The 18,074-nt window shown below is 38.9% G+C and overlaps 1 protein-coding gene across 1 annotated transcript in view; it reads right to left on the bottom strand.

Annotated features, from left to right (window-relative positions):
• Window positions 1-4,715: 4,715 nt before the first annotated feature.
• The window catches only part of LOC117290858 (WD repeat-containing protein 81-like), a 35,612-nt gene continuing 22,253 nt past the window's right edge, over window positions 4,716-18,074 (bottom strand). Inside the window, exons 17-27 of the mRNA XM_033772416.1 lie at window positions 17,457-17,581; window positions 16,568-16,618; window positions 15,721-15,898; window positions 15,390-15,457; window positions 14,141-14,197; window positions 12,794-13,017; window positions 11,452-11,641; window positions 10,309-10,448; window positions 9,311-9,407; window positions 7,754-7,854; window positions 4,716-6,570 (exon numbers count right to left, since the gene is read on the bottom strand). Of these exons, the coding sequence (XP_033628307.1) occupies window positions 6,442-6,570; window positions 7,754-7,854; window positions 9,311-9,407; window positions 10,309-10,448; window positions 11,452-11,641; window positions 12,794-13,017; window positions 14,141-14,197; window positions 15,390-15,457; window positions 15,721-15,898; window positions 16,568-16,618; window positions 17,457-17,581 (1,360 nt within the window). The 3' untranslated portion in view covers window positions 4,716-6,441. The remainder of the gene's footprint in view (window positions 6,571-7,753; window positions 7,855-9,310; window positions 9,408-10,308; window positions 10,449-11,451; window positions 11,642-12,793; window positions 13,018-14,140; window positions 14,198-15,389; window positions 15,458-15,720; window positions 15,899-16,567; window positions 16,619-17,456; window positions 17,582-18,074) is intronic.

Below are 18,074 nucleotides of genomic sequence, written 5' to 3'. Positions count from 1 at the left end.
TCAGCTCGAAGATCTGGCGCCGCCCTTTTAAAACTGCATGTACTGGGCTAGACGATTTACGAATATTAAACTTTGACCTTAGCTGGTTACAACAAGGGAAGACATAACTTAAACCAATATTGCGCGAACCAGCTAAATGCATTGCCGATGTTTTAAATAAATTCAACGCACTACCCAGAGCCTTCATCACTTCTTCGGCAAGCCAGATAGAAGGGGCCAGTCTACCCCGCACGCCCACCGTACCACAGCATGGCATTACGTCACTTGATGGGCGAGGCATCAACTTCATTTTCACCAAATAAGGACTGGACACTTTTGATTGGCTGTACCTGCAGCACTAATGTCACGTTGACACAACGGTTTGCACTGCTGGTACTGTAGTCTCGGTGATCTTTTGTAGTAATCTCAACTCGTAAATAGCGCGTCCCCGTTTTCGATATGGACCATCTATTTATAGGTAAGGCTCAACCTCACACAAGAGAAGTTTGACAACAATTTTTTTTATACGGAACGCTAATTTCTTTTTTTGACAAAATAATGTACACGTAACAAAAATTAAATAAATACGAAAACACATGTCAAATCATGCTAAATCAAGCAGTTTTACCAGCTTTTAGCAACCACCGCTTAAAAATGGTAATTGTTCAAAAATACTCGACAAATAGAAAGTCTCACTCAGCCTCTTGAAAACCAATCAATGATATTGTTTTCGGACAAAATAAACTTAATAAATTTAAATTTTTGCCAAGTCGGCCGTGCAAAAAATTAATGTTGCCCACAGAAAAAGCGTTTTTCACAACCGACATGACTCCTCAAGTTTCTAAGATAAATATGACCAACTTTAACGCATAAATTTACAAATCTCCACACACAAGTTGAAAAACAGAGCTATATACACCACTACAAGACCCAAACACGTTCAAAAGTAACTCGTGGGTTTAAAAATTATAATTAGTTTGGCGCATGATTTTTGTAACGCTTCTTTTGAATCAACCTTCCAGGGGCCAAAGTTCATAGAGTTGGTTAAGCAAAAATAGCTCGCTTATTTTACACATGGTTACTGGCCAAAATTTCCTGCCATATACACTTGACTAGCTGTTGTTTACTTAGCATAACAATTGGGTGGAGTCTTGGCCGGTAATCTGATTTTACTAAGCAATGAATTTGTTGCTTAAGCAAAATTTTGTGCTTAAGCAGCTCTATGAAATTGGACCCTGTAGTTACCCTATAAATATTGGGTACAGAATCTCCACCGGGGGGGGGGGGGGGGGGGGGGGGGCAGATTCCCTAGGACACGGCATGCATGCTGATCCGGAGGTTCAAATCCCGTTCTATAGTCAATTTTTCTTTGATCCTCAAACCGCTGTATCTATGGCCCATCATCTTGTAACCTGCATCGAAGAGGCACTGCATAGCCTTATAAAAGTTATGAATGAGAAAAGGGAACGTGTTATTCAGCTCGGTGAGACTATTTGAAGCACTCTTACAATGTGGAAATTATGACAAACGCTATCTTGCCTGCCAGAAATTAACGATGGTGGAAAGTTTACACTGTCACCCTTTTCAAGGCTTGGTAAATAATGTGACGTCAGGATAAAAACCCAAAATTAATTATATCAGTGTAGCCTAAAATGGTAATGATGAGTAGCCACACCAACTTTGCAGCGGCGTTGGCTCGATTGACAAAGTAGGCCTACTATAAAAGTTTGGTTCAAAACTGTTTTTTTTTTCAGAGTGAAACATGACGTCACTGCGGGATTTCAACAACTCTTTACATTCCTAGAAGATGATTTTTTGTCAGTCAAAATGGAATTAATTCAAGGCCACTCTGATTCAATATTATCCATGAGTCAGTTTTGAATGAAATGGATCACGTCAACTCAAATACAAACCAATTTTTCTCAGAAAAATGCCTAACCAACATTACGAGGACTCTATCTATTGTAAAATGGGTAAGGGCCAATAGGCCTACATCACATGTTATTTTTGACATTTTCCCCTTCCTCTCTAAGACGAGTTATCGATATTTCCATAGTGATTTGTGGTAACACACTTTGCTTATGATTACAGGTGTATACAGACATGATCGATCTTTAGCCCTTTGTGAAATCTGTTTGTATGGTCTATTTGCATATGCAAAGAAATAAAGATGACACTACGGTCGTGACCGTATCAAGTTTTCCATCTTCGAATGGAATATTTCCTCATCATAATTTTGATTGAACTTCCTAAAAGGAACGGGAAATAATGTATGAAATTAAACCTCTCTGGCCTCCTACATAAAGGGAAGTTATAAAGTTGGTTTCATATTTAAATGAGTGGTAAAACAAACTGACTTGGTTAACAACAGTGCAGCAGCTGTTGGTATAGTACAAAGCATTTTGAGAACAATTTCACTTTGATGCGGTAAAAAAGGATATCAGTTTTAAGTTGTGTTTTTCAGTTGCAGATTATGATTCTTCCAGCGTGAACATCCATATCCGCTACCACCTTTTGAAATGAAATTGTCACCGTTTAGTGATATTATATAATTATCTACATTTGTATAGGATCATGGTAGAATTAACAAATATTGAGATGGTTGGTTAAATCGAGAAAGCATAGGCCTAGAATGCAACCACTAATCCGGTTGGTTGAATAATTACCTCTGCTCGGGATAGATAATCATGCCCGTCGATCCACGTGCTGTATGAGCTGGTGCGTCAACACGCACATCTGTATATGCATTTCCTGCATCTCATCGACTTTGGGGCATAAAAACGAATACATACATAATTGCGAAATGCTTTTTCGAAATGCTTTATCTATGGAAAGGTGATGTGCATTTAAACAGCTACATGAGCGGAATGTTTTCAACAGAAATTGGATTTTTACTTGTTTATAATGCACTTGTTTACCATTTTAATGTAATTTTGATATGTGTACACTTCTGAACTTTTCGTAATTATCGACTAAAAAATCAGGCCCCTACCTGTTTTTTTGAAAAACTAAAAACACTTCAGCCGTTGAGAGCGGGCGCCAAAGGACAATGCCGCTGACGTCATTTGTGGGAGTTTGCTTTGTTATACATCCACGCTGCAACAAAGCGCCTTTATCTACTTATGACGTTTTGAGAGTGATTACGTAACGGGGCTTTTCGCAAATCTCGCAGAAAAGCTCTGGACAAGGGCATACAAAAAGATTGTTTTTTTACACAATTGAAACCTATTCATAATCATATGACTCGATTTCCTTATTCATCGAAAACATTTTAAGTGGAATTCAGCAAAGTTCACGACTTGACATTTTCGTTCAAGCAGGTCTTTAAAGGAATACGTTGCTTTGTAACAGTTTGTTATAAAATGCATATGGGTAGCAAGAGATAATGTCTAAGTAGAATACAATGATCCACACAAACATGCCTCGAACGTAGTGCACGGTTTTCCTTTTACCTCGTCGACTTACACAGTCGGCCATATAGGAGTAAAATTTTTGACTTCTAATATGGGAGTCAAATTTTTGACTCCTAACATCTTTCTACCCATATGCATTTTATAACAAACGGTTACAAACGCTTTTCAAAGACCAACTCGACCGATCCAAGGCAACGTGTTCATTTCAACTTGCGTGATCCGGCAGAACAAATCGCCTGATTGGAGCTATTCCCGGCCTCCGGTTGTACAATTTCAAATTGCAAAAGGGCTATTTACGCCACGTGTATGTTGACGAAATATATTTTAAAATCCATTAAATAAAAATCGTTTACATATCCAGCAATACATACGTTTTAAAAACATGGAAGAAATTAAAACCATTTGAAATGACATATCATTACCTACCTGCAATATAGTGTAATTTTGAACACAGAAAAAAGACTTGAACACAGTTTTGCGATGATGAACAATATTTTTAGATATAACATTTTCTTTAAAAAAAGAAAACCCCGACTATGACAACATACATCATAATGTATCTGCAAGACATATTGACATTTACAATTTATAAGGACAAATACTGTGGTGTGCCAAACTCTCCTTTACTCCCTTCCTTACAATTCATACATGCCACTTTTCCTCGGATCAGCTGATTTTCTCTTTTTTAATCTCTATTTCACCATTCAAAATTCAAAATTACTTTACAAAATCATTGAAATTTTGTAATTTCCTCTTTTTTTGGTGAAGTTACAGTCACATGCCTGACAATTGTTAAAAAAGTGCATTTTCAATATCCATTACATAGCTCTTTTACTTAAAGTCACCTGGAAATAAAAATGTTTTTCTTTCAAACATAAGAGTATATGCTTACGAACAATAAAGCAAGTTTTTTAGTAATTGTTTGTTGCGATTTATATGTTTAAAAAAATATATAAAGTTGTTTGGGGGCTGACTCCGCCTACCCCTTTTGTGACGTCAATCGAGGCAGACTTTGCCTGCAATGCGTATAGTAAACACACGTGCAAAGTACATGTACGTCCAAGTCGTGAGTTGGTACATTTCAAAAAGTGTTTTTCTGCATTCAGCAGCAATACACCTGGTCGGCATTTTTTTTTTGAAACGTACAAACTCACGACGTGGTCCGTACATGTACTTTGCACGTGTGTTTACTCTACGCATTACAGGCAAAGTCTGCCTCGATTGACGTCACGAACAGCGCCCTCTCGGGTCGGGTCTACTCTTAAATTTGTAAATAACATAAGAACTGATTTTTAAAAACCTTAGTTAACTGTTTATTCACATTCCACTCATCAAAACACATATAATAGTGACAAAAGCTACATTTTGAAAAAATACCACTTCCAGGTGACTTTAATACTTTTTGATTGAGGCAATGCATAAGGCGCTATATACAAACTTATTATTACTTATATGAATATGATTATCAATCTTTTTATTTGCACCATTTTGTCACCAATCCTTTTTACAAGTAAGGATGTTTTGATATTTTATAAATATTTGTCCATTTTCCACAATAACACAAGCATTAACACCTGACACCAGAAACCTCCTGTTGTCCCTCTGTTGTTGTACCCTTAACTTTTTGGCAACAGCTCCCATTGGTTTTGTACACACTTTCCAACTGGGTACCATTGTCTTCTTTTGTTATAGGTCCTCGGTTCGTGTTTAAAGTCCCTACATTATGTGCACCTCTATTGTTCCAAGGTACACACTGCGTATGTAGCATTGAAACACACAGACACACGCACATAAAGAAAAGAATAAATTAATATTTTGTACAGAACATCAGAAACAACAGACGCCTTACATTGTTTTGATTTATAGTGAAAACAAAATCAACTTTTAAAATAGCACAAAACCTGGAATCATATTTCTCACCATTTGTTGAAGTGACCTGTGATATTATTGCACTTTCTGTTTTGGTTTTCAACACCATGTTCCCATTATTGCATAAAGACCACAGCTGCGTATTGAATCCAGACAGCTTCACAGAACTTACTTCGAAAAATACTGTTTGTATATCAACTATCCTCATTTTTCTTTTACTAAGCAAGAAAAAACCCAGAAAAAAAGCAATGTAAGCACATAGCTGCCTAAATCTTAGCAGCTCTATGCCTGGTAATGCACATAGGTAATTTTTTTTAAATTTAGAACCAAGATATCAAAATATAGCTAAGCACAGACAAATATCGCTTACCAGAACTGTTTGACAACAATAAATCATTAACATATCGCATAAAAGTTGTCTCTTCTTTTCTTCACATACACTTTTTAGCAGTGCCCCGTTTTTTATGTGTAAATAATGCCATGACTTTTAAGTTGTAAATTACTTTTTTGTTCAGACTTTTATGAACAACGCCTGCAGTACAGGTCTAGTCCATGCAACCTTTGTTTACATAAATAAATATAGTTATGGTGACATGGACTGGTCGAAGGATTCTCTAATGGAGGGGGGGGGGGCTTTGTTTTTGTGCCGCGTAGTTCAACCTATGTATGTGAAACTACAAGTGCAGGCCTGAGAAGTCTTAAGGCCCGTCCCACTGCAGCGATAACGATAACAACGCCAAGAGAACGCATTCTATTGGTTGAATGAGCGTGTGCGTATTCTGCGTGGAGCAATTCAACCAACAGAACGCGTTCTCTTTGCGACGTGATCATTATCGTTGCAGTGGGACCGGTGCCTTTAGTCAATCTCAATTATGGTCATAACTGTTTTTTTCCTGAGTTTCTTGGAAGGGATTTATGCCATTTAGCCTTGTTTTGATCTGCATGCTTTTTTTCCCCGGGAGGAAAACCAAAACAGTCAAGCACTGTCCCTATCCAGATTTATAGGGATGCCCAGTCCCTCCTAGATAGCCTACAAAATAGTTGATGTAGCGCCTTCTGCCAGTGAAGACTAACCCACCCCCCAAAAAACCCAACCCATAAACAATCCGTTTATCCTCCTCATGTCAAAGATAGTGGAAACAATCAGAGATTGTTTTCCTTCACGTTGCTTCTCCCTGAGTTATGCCAGTAAAGTGACTAAGCCGGTATCAGAGCCGACAAGGAACAGTCGATTCAAAGGCATCACATCCAGGGTTGTTACCATTCCTTTCACCAAATCTGAGCGAACACGATGACTCGAAAACGAAGCCTGAATAATTGGCAAAACAAAAATGTAACATTGTTACAAAATACTGTTTTTATCAACAATTTAAAAAAACAATTCTGAAACTTTTTTATAAACAGACTTGGTGCATAAGGCTGGAGTGTTAATAATATGGGAGGGGTGGAACATTTGTAAGGATTGAAAAAAAAAACCCCAATAAAACACCACAAATGTAAGCAAATGACAATGACTTACATTTCCCAAAGTGTAAATAAATTTTGGGTCAAACAAACAACATTGACTAGAGCGGGGTTGGAACTATCTAGCCCTATCCAAATCATTGAAAATGTACCCAGTCAGCTTCTCTTGTGGTTTATTATTTAAATTAACTCATTATAAATCCATTATCTAGTCTTAAATTCTTAATAATAAACACCAAAGTGAGTTTATGCACTCTCATTGGTCAAAGACTGGTCATCGGGGGGCTGTATTAACATGTGAGACCGGCTCAATGAACTAGAGGTTAAATGCCACAAAAATAAGCACATTGCATTATATGCTGGTAAAGTCAATTGACTTATGTTGGAATTAAGCTGGCCACATTATAGTAATGATAATAATAGTATTTGTTTATACACCGCTTTAATACTCTGTTTCTAAAAGCTATAGTGCTGGTGTCCTTGAAGAACTACATTCATAAATACCCAAGACAGTTTCTCTACTCCTATTGGTGGAGAGCTCGTCACTGGGGGGTGTTTAAATGGTTGGTAATGACCAGCTGGAGCTGTTTATAACCGGCTGGCTTCCGCGTATCGGGCGCACGCGCGCAAGATAAGCACGTGGAATGCAATTCAAAGCCATTAGTAACAGCGCACAATCTATTTCTAAGTGCCCATGCGCGTTAACACAACCCATGCGCGTTAACACAACCCACGCGCATCAAACAGATTCTTTACAAAGCTTTTGAAAAAATATATTTCAAATCTCAAATTTTCATATGTCAAAGTGTCTCTAATTGTACGTTTAAAAAAAAAGAAAAAAAAAAGGGGGCAGTTATGAATGGGAATAAAAGAGTAGTGACTCGTTCTTAAATGTCCGTTCAGGAACTCGTCGCTACCCTTATTAGTAAAACCAGGGCAACAGCACCAAAATACAAAGATACAAATTTACAAAAAATAATGCAATAACAAAGCAAAAATAAATATGAGAAATTAAAGTTTCATCTTACCTGTTGGTCCAAGGTGGTATGAATCCCAACTCTATTGGATGTTGTTGCTGATACAATCTGACCATCACAAACACTCATGCAGTGGACGGGCTCTGACGCACCTAAAGGCAACAAATAAAAACATCCTCACTTGAACAAGAAAATCTTAACACATCAACCCGGTACTCAAAACCCTATTACTGGCTTCCAGAGGTACAATGCATAATTTTCACAATCCTCACCAAACAGTCTAACAAGGGCACAGCACTCTAGTATCTCAAAGAACTAGTCTGCCGCCACCTAGTGTTCCCAAAAGTCTCCTGCTGTTAAGTTTTCCTGCTGTAAGAGTTTCAAAAAACAATAAACCTCATTCATATTCTTGATTGAGAGCCTATTTCTCACTGGTCCATTAACCATCCTACTATTTACCAAGTATGCGCCAGTATCATGCAAAGGTGTGATACATAAAGTGGTAGACGGGTACGCATGTGCTTTAAAAAGCACTACTACATCTGTCACACGGGTGTAGTACACATATAAAAAGATGCAGCAGCCGATTTCACGAAACGCTAGGATTAATCCTATAACTCGTCCTAACTTGAGATTAATCTTAAGGTCTGAATGCTACAGTGCAGGGTTGGGACTCATCCTATAAGTCCTAAGATTAATCTTAAGTTAGGAAGAGTTTGGTGAAATCGACGGCTGCACACGTAAATGTCAATCCGCGTTTTCTCTAAGCTCAAGGATCCGAACTAGATGAATATGAAATATAGTAAAGAAATCATATGGTTTATTTTGGGTGGCAGTGGAACGTCAATATTAGCTCTCCTTGGTATTGGAAGTAAACTAGATCCCTCGGCTTTGTCTGAAAGACTAGTTTGTCAAATGCCAATACGGCCCTAGCGTGAACATCTGACGTCAAACTTTGAGGCTCATGAATAACGCCAGAGACCGGCCTAAAAAAATTGCAAAACCGGCGTGTAGTTTGACCTCTGACATTTCACATAGAGATGCGCTGTCAACTTCTATTGCGGACGTGACAGCAGTGACTATTTGGGCACTGCATGTTTATCAAACGATGATTGTATCCAATGGAATCAATGGATCTGACAGCGGGGACCTGTCTTTTATCCTTGCGGATAAAGACAGGTCCCCAGTCTAATACGGCCCTTCCATGGCAACACAGCCCAACTCCAAATTTCTGGGTAAATTGAGAGTGAAAGTTTCAAAGGTATACAAAGTATGGTGTGAATATAACATTTCCTAGCTCAGTCTGTGTACAGTAGCTAACAGATGCAGATGCAGATGTCTCTTTCTACAAATTTCTGGTTAAATTGAGGGCAAAGTTTCAAAGGTATACTAAGTATGGATGTGAATATAACATTTCCTATCTCAGTCTCTTTTTACACTTTCATACTGTTTTTACATGGCAAAACAGCTTATCCATGTACTTGCTTTTCTCAAATTGTTATTTTTTACATTTTTTACATGGAAGGGCTGAATTCCTAGGGGAGGTAATATCAACTGTTCACCCTCAAAACCATAATCAATTTGTATCATAACCCACTCTTGACATACCCCTGAAAGTACACGCCTTAGTTCCATCTTCCCTCCATAGCGCAATGGTATGATCCACAGATGATGTCAGGAACCGGTTACCACTACAAGCTTTTATCTGTGACAAAAACAATTCACAAAGTTTGCCTTTAATTTTTTTTTAAGTCAGAAAAGGGTTGGATGACAAAAGTGATCAAACACAGAATCAAGGGCTAAATTTTGAAAAGTTGCTCAGCAGAACATCTTGCGTAACATTTTTCTGCTAAGCAAAACTGGACGGAAAAAAAATAGTTCAAAATAGGTAGATAAGATTTTGTGTTTTGGCTGATAACCTCATTCTGGTAAGAACAAATTATTTGTGCTTATAGCTCCTTTTGTGCTTTAGAAGCTACATGTACACACGTTTGTATTGAAATTTGGCCCAGGGTTAAAGGCATTTATTGGTAATTACTCAAAATAATTATTAGTATAAAACCTTACTTGGTGAGGAGTAATTGGGAGAGGTTGATAGTATAAAGCATTGTGAGAAACGGCTCCCTCTGAAGTGACATATTTTTTGAGAAAGAGCAGTTTTCCACGAATTAGATTTTGAGACCTCAGAATTGCATTTTGAGGTCTCGAAATCAAGCATCTGAAAGCACACAACTTCGTGTGACCAGGGTGTTCTTTCTTTCATAGTTATCTCGCCACTTTGACGCCCAATTGAGCTCAAATTTTCACAGGTTTGTTATTTTATGCATATGTTGAGATACACCAAGTGAGAAGACTGGTTTTGGACAATTACTAATAGTGTCCAGTGTCTTTTACACAAGGATACCGGGACAAGTTTCATGGCAATGGAGACAATTATCCAAGGAAGCCAAGGGACACCTTGACTAAACAGCTAAGCCAAATCAAGTCAAGCAATATAAAAAGGCATGTTATCCAGACTATGCTGTGCATTCTGATCATGACAAGTAGCCAACTAGACACGTTTGTTTAAGGCAGGTGTACGAATTATGTGTGGTCACAGTTCTTACCTGCATAACCTCTCCATCGTGAGCACGCCATCCACCCAGTAACAATCCAGAGCTCAAGTCAACCATGGACAGCACACCCGAGGAAAGACCAACACCCAGAGTAGAACTGCCTGGACTGACGGCTAAGCAACGAATCAGTCCTGAAAGAACAACGGTAAACACTCTATTGATAAATAAAATTAGTCCCTCATGGTTTATTACTTGAAATAAAATGAAACATTCAGGGCCAAAATGCTGCCAACAAACAACAGGAAGAATGACGAACGAACAAAAGCCCACATAACATGCCAAGGCCAAGTTTGGGCAAGAACTGTTGTTGACTACGATCAACTACCTTTGCCTGAACTCTGTCTAGTCAATAATAGTTAGACTGCACTAGTCAGCATGCCAAGATGGTTGGAAGTGTTGCTTGAAGTCAGATTTCACCAAAAACTAATTGCCTGCTGATCAAGGGCATATGGACATGCAAGATGGACTAGTTCATTTCATTGTTTCCCAATTGTGATGTCTACTCTTAATAACCCGTTTTTATATAGCATTTTTCATATGTGTCTCAAAGCGCTTCCGACATTATTACCCCTGGTCACTGGGCCTTAAACCATCTCAGCCCCCCTGGGGAGTATACAGCCTGTGCGCAATATATGCGCTACTTGTCTGTAGTACTATTTTATGTGAAATTAAATGCCAGTCGGTGTCGGCAACTTGTGTCTGTGACTAGGGTCAGCAATTTGTGTCTGTGATTGGAATTTGGCATTTGCTTGAGTTGGGATTGGTGTAGCCCACACAATGTTCAACTATGGTTCAACCTTTGAGAAGATTGCGTCCCCATATTTTCTTTGGTTCAATACCATCTGCGCGTGGCCCACGTGTGGACCGCCACGCCCTAAACTTGCAATACCCTTGCGACATTTTGCGTGATAACCCAAGAATGTACGGTGCCTTGATGATGCATGATTCACCGGTGCTTTGATGATGCGTGATTCACCAGCGCCATAATTTATTATTTTGTGTGTTTATACATGTACCACTCCCCCAACCACTTAGTTTAACTTAGCAGAACATTTTTCAGCAAAATTTTCTGCCAAAGCAGCTTTATAAAACTGTGCCCAGCTAATAGTTAGTCTATGACGTTCAACACCTTACCCAGGGTTCCAGAGGCCACTTTGAGCTCCTGCTGTACGATGCTACTGCGAGTGTCAATAAGCCTTACACTGGTGTCTGCCATGGCAACCACTAGCACTGGGCTTGGTGACGGCATCTTGACTAGAAGGCTCGGCACAAACTTGGCAAGATCGTAGCGGTGAACCTGGGCACCAGTGAACGGGTCCCACAGCTGGAAAGAATCGTTTAAAAATGAAAATGAATTATTAAGAGCACAAAATTACTGTCAGTTTCCTGTACCATTTCCACTGTTGTTTGTACATGTAAGTTTGAAGGAATACCAATAGAAAAAAATTGTTGTCATTAAGCGTCCGATAAAGGCTCTGATAAGGTTAACTGCAAGACCATTAATAATTTCATTCATTTATACCACAGGTCCTTTTTGTAACTTCTTCAAATAATAATGGAATATTTTTTTGATCAGTACGCTAGGATCATCTAAGGAGAATGAAATGTTCATTTTTTTCAAACCCTACTTACTTGAAAATAGAATTAGCTGTTGCAAACAACTTACAAACCAAATGGACCGAGGGTATAAATGCAAAAAATAGTTAATGGCCTGACGTTTCGACCCTAGCAGAGTCTTTCTTGAAGGATAAATGACAACACAACAAACATGAACAGGTAACTAAGTGAAACATAAGCAGTGAAGTGGAAATACATGAAAGGGGTTAGAAAGCATACAGAATTTTTTATTATTTTTGTAATGTTTTACTGGTCTTTCGTTTGAGTTGCCAGGCTTGGCTTGATGGGTTTTCTCTGGTTTTAGAACCAAATGGTCAGCCACTTTGAAAGTGATTCTCTGTCACTCTATAGGCTTTCTCTGCTTATTTTGCTTCTAATGGATTTAGTGTACGTCCCCAATGGAGGTAATTTCTTACATGTATCTGCCCCCTATCCCGGGTTCCTCATTACTTTGCTAGTTTTTACATTTTAGTTTTCCTACATGTATCTGCCCCCTATCCCGGGTTCCTCATTACTTTGCTAGTTTTTACATTTTAGTTTTCCTACATGTATCTGCCCCCTATCCCGGGTTCCTCATTACTTTGCTACTTTTTACATTTTAGTTTTCCTACATGTATCTGCCCCCTATCCCGGGTTCCTAATTACTTTGCTAGTTTTTACATTTTAGTTTTCCTACATGTATCTGCCCCCTATCCCGGGTTCCTCATTACTTTGCTAGTTTTTACATTTTAGTTTTCTTCTTTAAACTATTGTACTGTTTTTTCTTCTAGATCCTATGATTTGCAATTTTTTTATTTCAAATAATAAAAACAAACAAATCCTGGTGAACAAATTGAAACGAAGTGAACTAAAAACTCACATGTACATTTCCATCACAAGAAGCAACAAGCCTTTGCGACTCGAGAAAGGTGACAGAGAAGACACCTTTCTTGTGATGTGAGTAGGTGAAGCGGCAAGACGATTTCCCTGACCCATCGCCTTGGTTTCGTAGAGACCAGAGTTTGACCGTCTTGTCCTTGCTGGCACTCATGAAGGAGTTCTCATTATCCATGCCAAACAAGGCCTTGATGCCTCCAGTATGACCTTGACAAAGAGGGCGACAGACAACAATTATTTCAAAACAATTGCACGGTACTGATAGTATCTAAAAAAAAATTGAATTATATGATATTAATAATAATAACCAGTTTTTATATTAAAGGGTCTATGTACTTTTTTTGAGACAAAAAACACAATGTCCACAGATTTACATTACACTTACACAGTTTGCAGATAATAATAGTAGAAAGCTTCCCTGAAAATATTACTTGCTGAGGTGCTGTAGTTTTTGAGAAATGAGTAAAACAATGTCATGAAAATAATTTTCGTCTCACTGATCATGAGACGAAAATTTTTTTAGCATGTAAAAACGTATTTTCATGACATTGTTTTACTCATTTCTCAAAAACATTGTGTTTTGTGTTTCAAAAAGTACCCAAATCCTTTATAAAGCGCTTTTCACACCCGGAGGGCATATCAAAGCGCTTCACATTATTACCCCTGGTCAATGGGCCTTAAATCATTCTCAGCTCCCTGGTGGAGAGTATGCAGCCTACGCATTATTACAATGAGCTACTCGGCTAAATTAATCACAAGAACCATCTCTGCCCTCACAGGTACCCATTAACCCCTGGAAGGAGAGAAACAATGATAGTAAACTGTCTTGCTCAGGGACACAATTGTCACGACCGGGATTCGTACCCACGCTCTGCTGAACAGAAGCACCAGAGCCTTGAGTTCAGTGCTCTTATCTGCTCGGCCACGAACAATGCATCCTATTGACCCAATTCACCTGACGTCATCATCAGAATAATCTTGGATGCGCCATTTTGGTGGTCAATGTCAACGTGTGTTATTTAGTGAAGTGCGCATTTTAGGTATTTACACGTAAACCTATTGACCACCAACATGGCGAACGTGGCATCAGTCGTCGCGTGTGACGCATGTCCAAGGGGTCAACTAGAAACAATACACCAACATTTTTTGTAGAGAAGGACAATGAAGCAATTTAAGTTTTAGACCTGGGAGGAAAACCACTACAGGAAAAACCCCTGCAGTCAGGTAGGGACTGAAAACCCCAATCCACATGCAAGGCTTCCAACCGAGGTCCAAAGGGGTGAAAGGCAGGGAAATGGAGTTAGATTTGCAAAGAAGTCAAATAACTTACCAACAAAAGTCTGCAGTTTGATTTGGTTGTAGGTCAGAGAGGAACTTTCAGCGTTGTCTGCGGAAACGAAAAATCATGAAACCAACTGTTTAGTGAGATTAATATTTTGTTTTATATATTTAGGCCTGATTCAAGGGAAGGTAATTGTTTGGTAATTGTCAAAGACCAGTCTTCTCGCTTGGTGTATCCCATCATAACCATAAAATAACAAGCCTGTGAAAATTTGGGCTCAATTGGTCATCGAAGTTGCGAGAAAATGATGAAAGAAAAAACACCCTTGCTGGACGAAATTGTGTGCTTTCAGATAAGAATAAAAGACTTCTAGCTAGAAGTCTTTTATTATTTTAGTGAGAAATTACCTCATCTCAAAAACTATGTTACTTCAGAGGGAGTCATTTCCCACAATGTTTTATACCATCAACAGCTCTCCAATGCTTGTTACCAAGTCAGTTTTTAAGTTAACATTTGTTTTGAGTAATTACCAAACGTGTACCTTCCCTTTAACGAGAAGGTATTCGTTTGGTAATCACTCTTAAAACTAATGGCACTACAAAATTACTTGTTTACAAGTACAGCAGCTGTTGACAGTATAAAGCAGTTCCAGAATAATTCAACTTTAAAAAAAAATGAATGTTGTTATGGAAAAAGATATCAGTTTTGATCCCCCAAAATTTGAATCTGAGAAATGTAACTGTCAGATATGTTTCTTGGATTGTGCATTCCAAGTCAGGATTACTCTTCCTGCGTTGACATGAGGATCACACTTATGGTTGTTAGATTTTAAGGTTAGGTGATTCCTGTTCTTTGAAGGTTTATGATTACCTTAAGAAAATTATCTATGTGTTTTCTTGAAAGAGTAATTTGTTTTGACCAATAGGGGCCTACTGATAAATTTTGTTTATAATATATTTATTATTTTTGGTTTTTACCCATACATGTATACACTGATGTCTGTTAGCACTGTATACTCAGTACTTACCTGAGTTCTGTAAACAATTTACAGGCATTTTACTTGGGTGAGATTCAAACCCACAACATTTGCAATTCTGGAGCAGTGTCTTACCAACTAGACCACCGAGATTGCCTGGTAGCAAGAGGCAGTTCGATTCCCATGTTTTAGCAGTGGGTACTGCAAATGATTTTATAGATGTTAAATTTGCATCAGGGATAAAGAATATTTTGGGTTTTTACCCATATACACCGATGTCTGTTAGCACATCTATTAAATATATTTATTATAAAAACTCACCACAGAAGTTCTCCCAGTAAGACAGCCATTCTCCTTTGAGCTGCCGTTTACTTTTTCCCATCAGTAAGCTGATTGGATCAAGGCAAGAGTTTGAAAGGTGGATTAATATTGGAAGTAGTATAATAGTGTGAAATAAAGTAGTGTGCGATAACAAATAAATGTCAAGACTGTAAGTTTATTTGTTTTGGTTGTGGCTTCCAGCCAAAGTTTTGAAGTATCAAGCTGAACAAAATCAACATAAAATGAACCTCAGGTGTAGTTTAGGAGAATGGAACAAATTCCAGACAGTGAGTGGTAAATCAATGAGTCACAGGAATGCTTGAACTTTTACCTTGGATTCTGGCGCTTACTCTTAAACACGTTGGTCGATCGGGCCACATTTTGACTGGTATCCTCCTCATCACTGTCCGAATCACTGCTGTAGGTGGTAATGTCAATCCGATTACCGATGACCTGTGCATTGGGGTTCTGGTTAACGTTTCCAGGGTCTAAAAGATCTTCTGTGTTGTCTGGCAGGGAAAGAATAGAATAGAACATTTCAATTGGTTGAGCATGGGATAAGGAGGTAAGTATGGGATTTTGGTTAACCTTTGCGTTTACTGTTCTAACCTTTGCACTTCAGAAACACTAGAACTTGAGTCCGGTGTTCTTATCAGCTCGGCCACGACACACCAGGGGTTTTAAACTGGGGGGGGGGGGCCACTATTTAGAACCCTTGCCCCATGCAGTGCAGAAATCTCAGCCTGCAAACCCAGCCTCGCTACCATGGGCAATACCTCTCGTCACTATAACCCCTGGGAGGCATGTACTGGGAAACAACTCTGATTGGCTCAGGAAATTGGTTATGCATTAGATTTCAAGTGCGTGCGCGCGTAGTTTTAAGATATTTTTCTGTTGATCACGCCCGCGTTTTTTATGACACGAACACGTTTTTTAAAAACAAAAACAAAAACATTCTTTAAGACGAAAGACATGAGTGCGCGCGTAGAAAAGATTGAATAATGAATATGTACGCTCATTTATGGCTCATTTAAATGTGCTAGCATATAGCACATTTAAATTTGACAATTCCAGGGGTTATAATTGAGCAAGGCACGCTGGGAAAAAATGGCGCGGTGAGATCGATCAACCCTGGGAACGAGGTTGGTTTAAACCTTCACAAATCATTTCTAACTTACCCAGTGCACCAATGTCCACAAACCAGGAGGTTTGCCTCTGCACGGCTTCACCTTCAAAAAGAAAAGGTCATCAAAATGTGATCAATTTTTTCTAAATTAAAATAGATTTGATTTTAGTATCAAAAAAGAAACACATGGGTGATTTCATTAAGTTTAATTTTGTTGTATTTGCCAGCAAATATAAATTAAAAAAATGGCCAATCAAAGGATTCCAAGAACAAAACAAAACAACAGTTTTAAGAAGAAGTGTAACATATATTTAGACAAGTACTCAGCAACCTGGCTGGCGGGCAGATACATAACCCTTACCGCAAATACTTGGCATGCATGCGTTTGGCGTGGAATGACGTGCATGCTTGTTGATCGCTTGCTAGACCCGCATGCACCTCATTCATCATTTAGCGCTTGCGAAATGGGTATTTGCGAAAAGTTCTATGAAAAATAATAATAATAACAAATTCTTATATAGCGCATTTCACAATAATCAATGTGCTTTACATTAGTGCCCTGGTCATAGGGCCAATAACATCCATTTAACGTTTCTCAGCTCCCTTGGGAGTATACAGACCAGAGCTGCCTGTAAGGCGCTTGTGGCTTTTCATACAAATTATCAACCTCTACCCTCGCAGGTACCCAATTATACCCCTGGGTGAAGAGAAGCAATTATAGTAAAGTACCTTGCTCAAGGACACAAGTGTCACGACCGGGATTTGAACCCACACTCTTAGCACTGCACCAGAACTTGAATTCTATGCTCTTAACCACTCGACCATGACAACTCGTTTGGGGGTGGGGGGGGGTGTTTGAGATACAGCGTTGTTGCACTGACACGGCGATCAATGAATGACCTTGGAACTCTGACCTCATGAGATGACTAAAGGGAACTCACCTTGATCTCCGACCTCGGCGCTGGTGGAAACAGCAGCCGCCCTCTGATCTGCAAGGGCTTTCTCATGCTGACTGGATAATCTCCAAATGAGGTCATGATTGTAAAGGATTCGCTCCATGTGGATACTGGCAAATAGGAAACAAATAATAGCCTACATCAGTTAAATGTAACCCTCGCCTTGAAATGGCCATCCAACCGTGTGAGTTGGGCGATACCTCAAAACAAAATTTACTCGCTGCAGCGACACTTGGGAGAACAATTTATTTTTTGAAATGACAGTTCCGAAATTACAGTTAAACTTAACAGTTACAGTTGAAATTAACATCAAATGCCTTGCACATGTTTCTAGTTTTGAGGCACTGACCCACCTTCCTATCCTATTGTTGCCTAGTAAGAAGATGCAACGCTTAAGTAACGTAAAGTTAAAAGTTAGATGCTATATGAAACGTGTGTGCGATGACGACGCAGTGACGTGAGGAAATGACCTCCATTCATTGCGCTTTGTGAACGTCACTTTGCTCAATCGTGGGCAGTGTCGTAACAATACCACACAAGCGTTAAAAAAACAGCGGAGGGCTAGGAAATTCATCAATTCAGCCATTCCATTGTGACTCGCAT

This window comes from Asterias rubens, chromosome 1 (assembly GCF_902459465.1).
Source record: "Asterias rubens chromosome 1, eAstRub1.3, whole genome shotgun sequence".
Classification (NCBI taxonomy): Eukaryota; Metazoa; Echinodermata; class Asteroidea; order Forcipulatida; family Asteriidae; genus Asterias; species Asterias rubens.
Note: the sequence above shows the minus strand (reverse complement) of the source record. Positions and strands in the feature narration are given on the sequence as shown.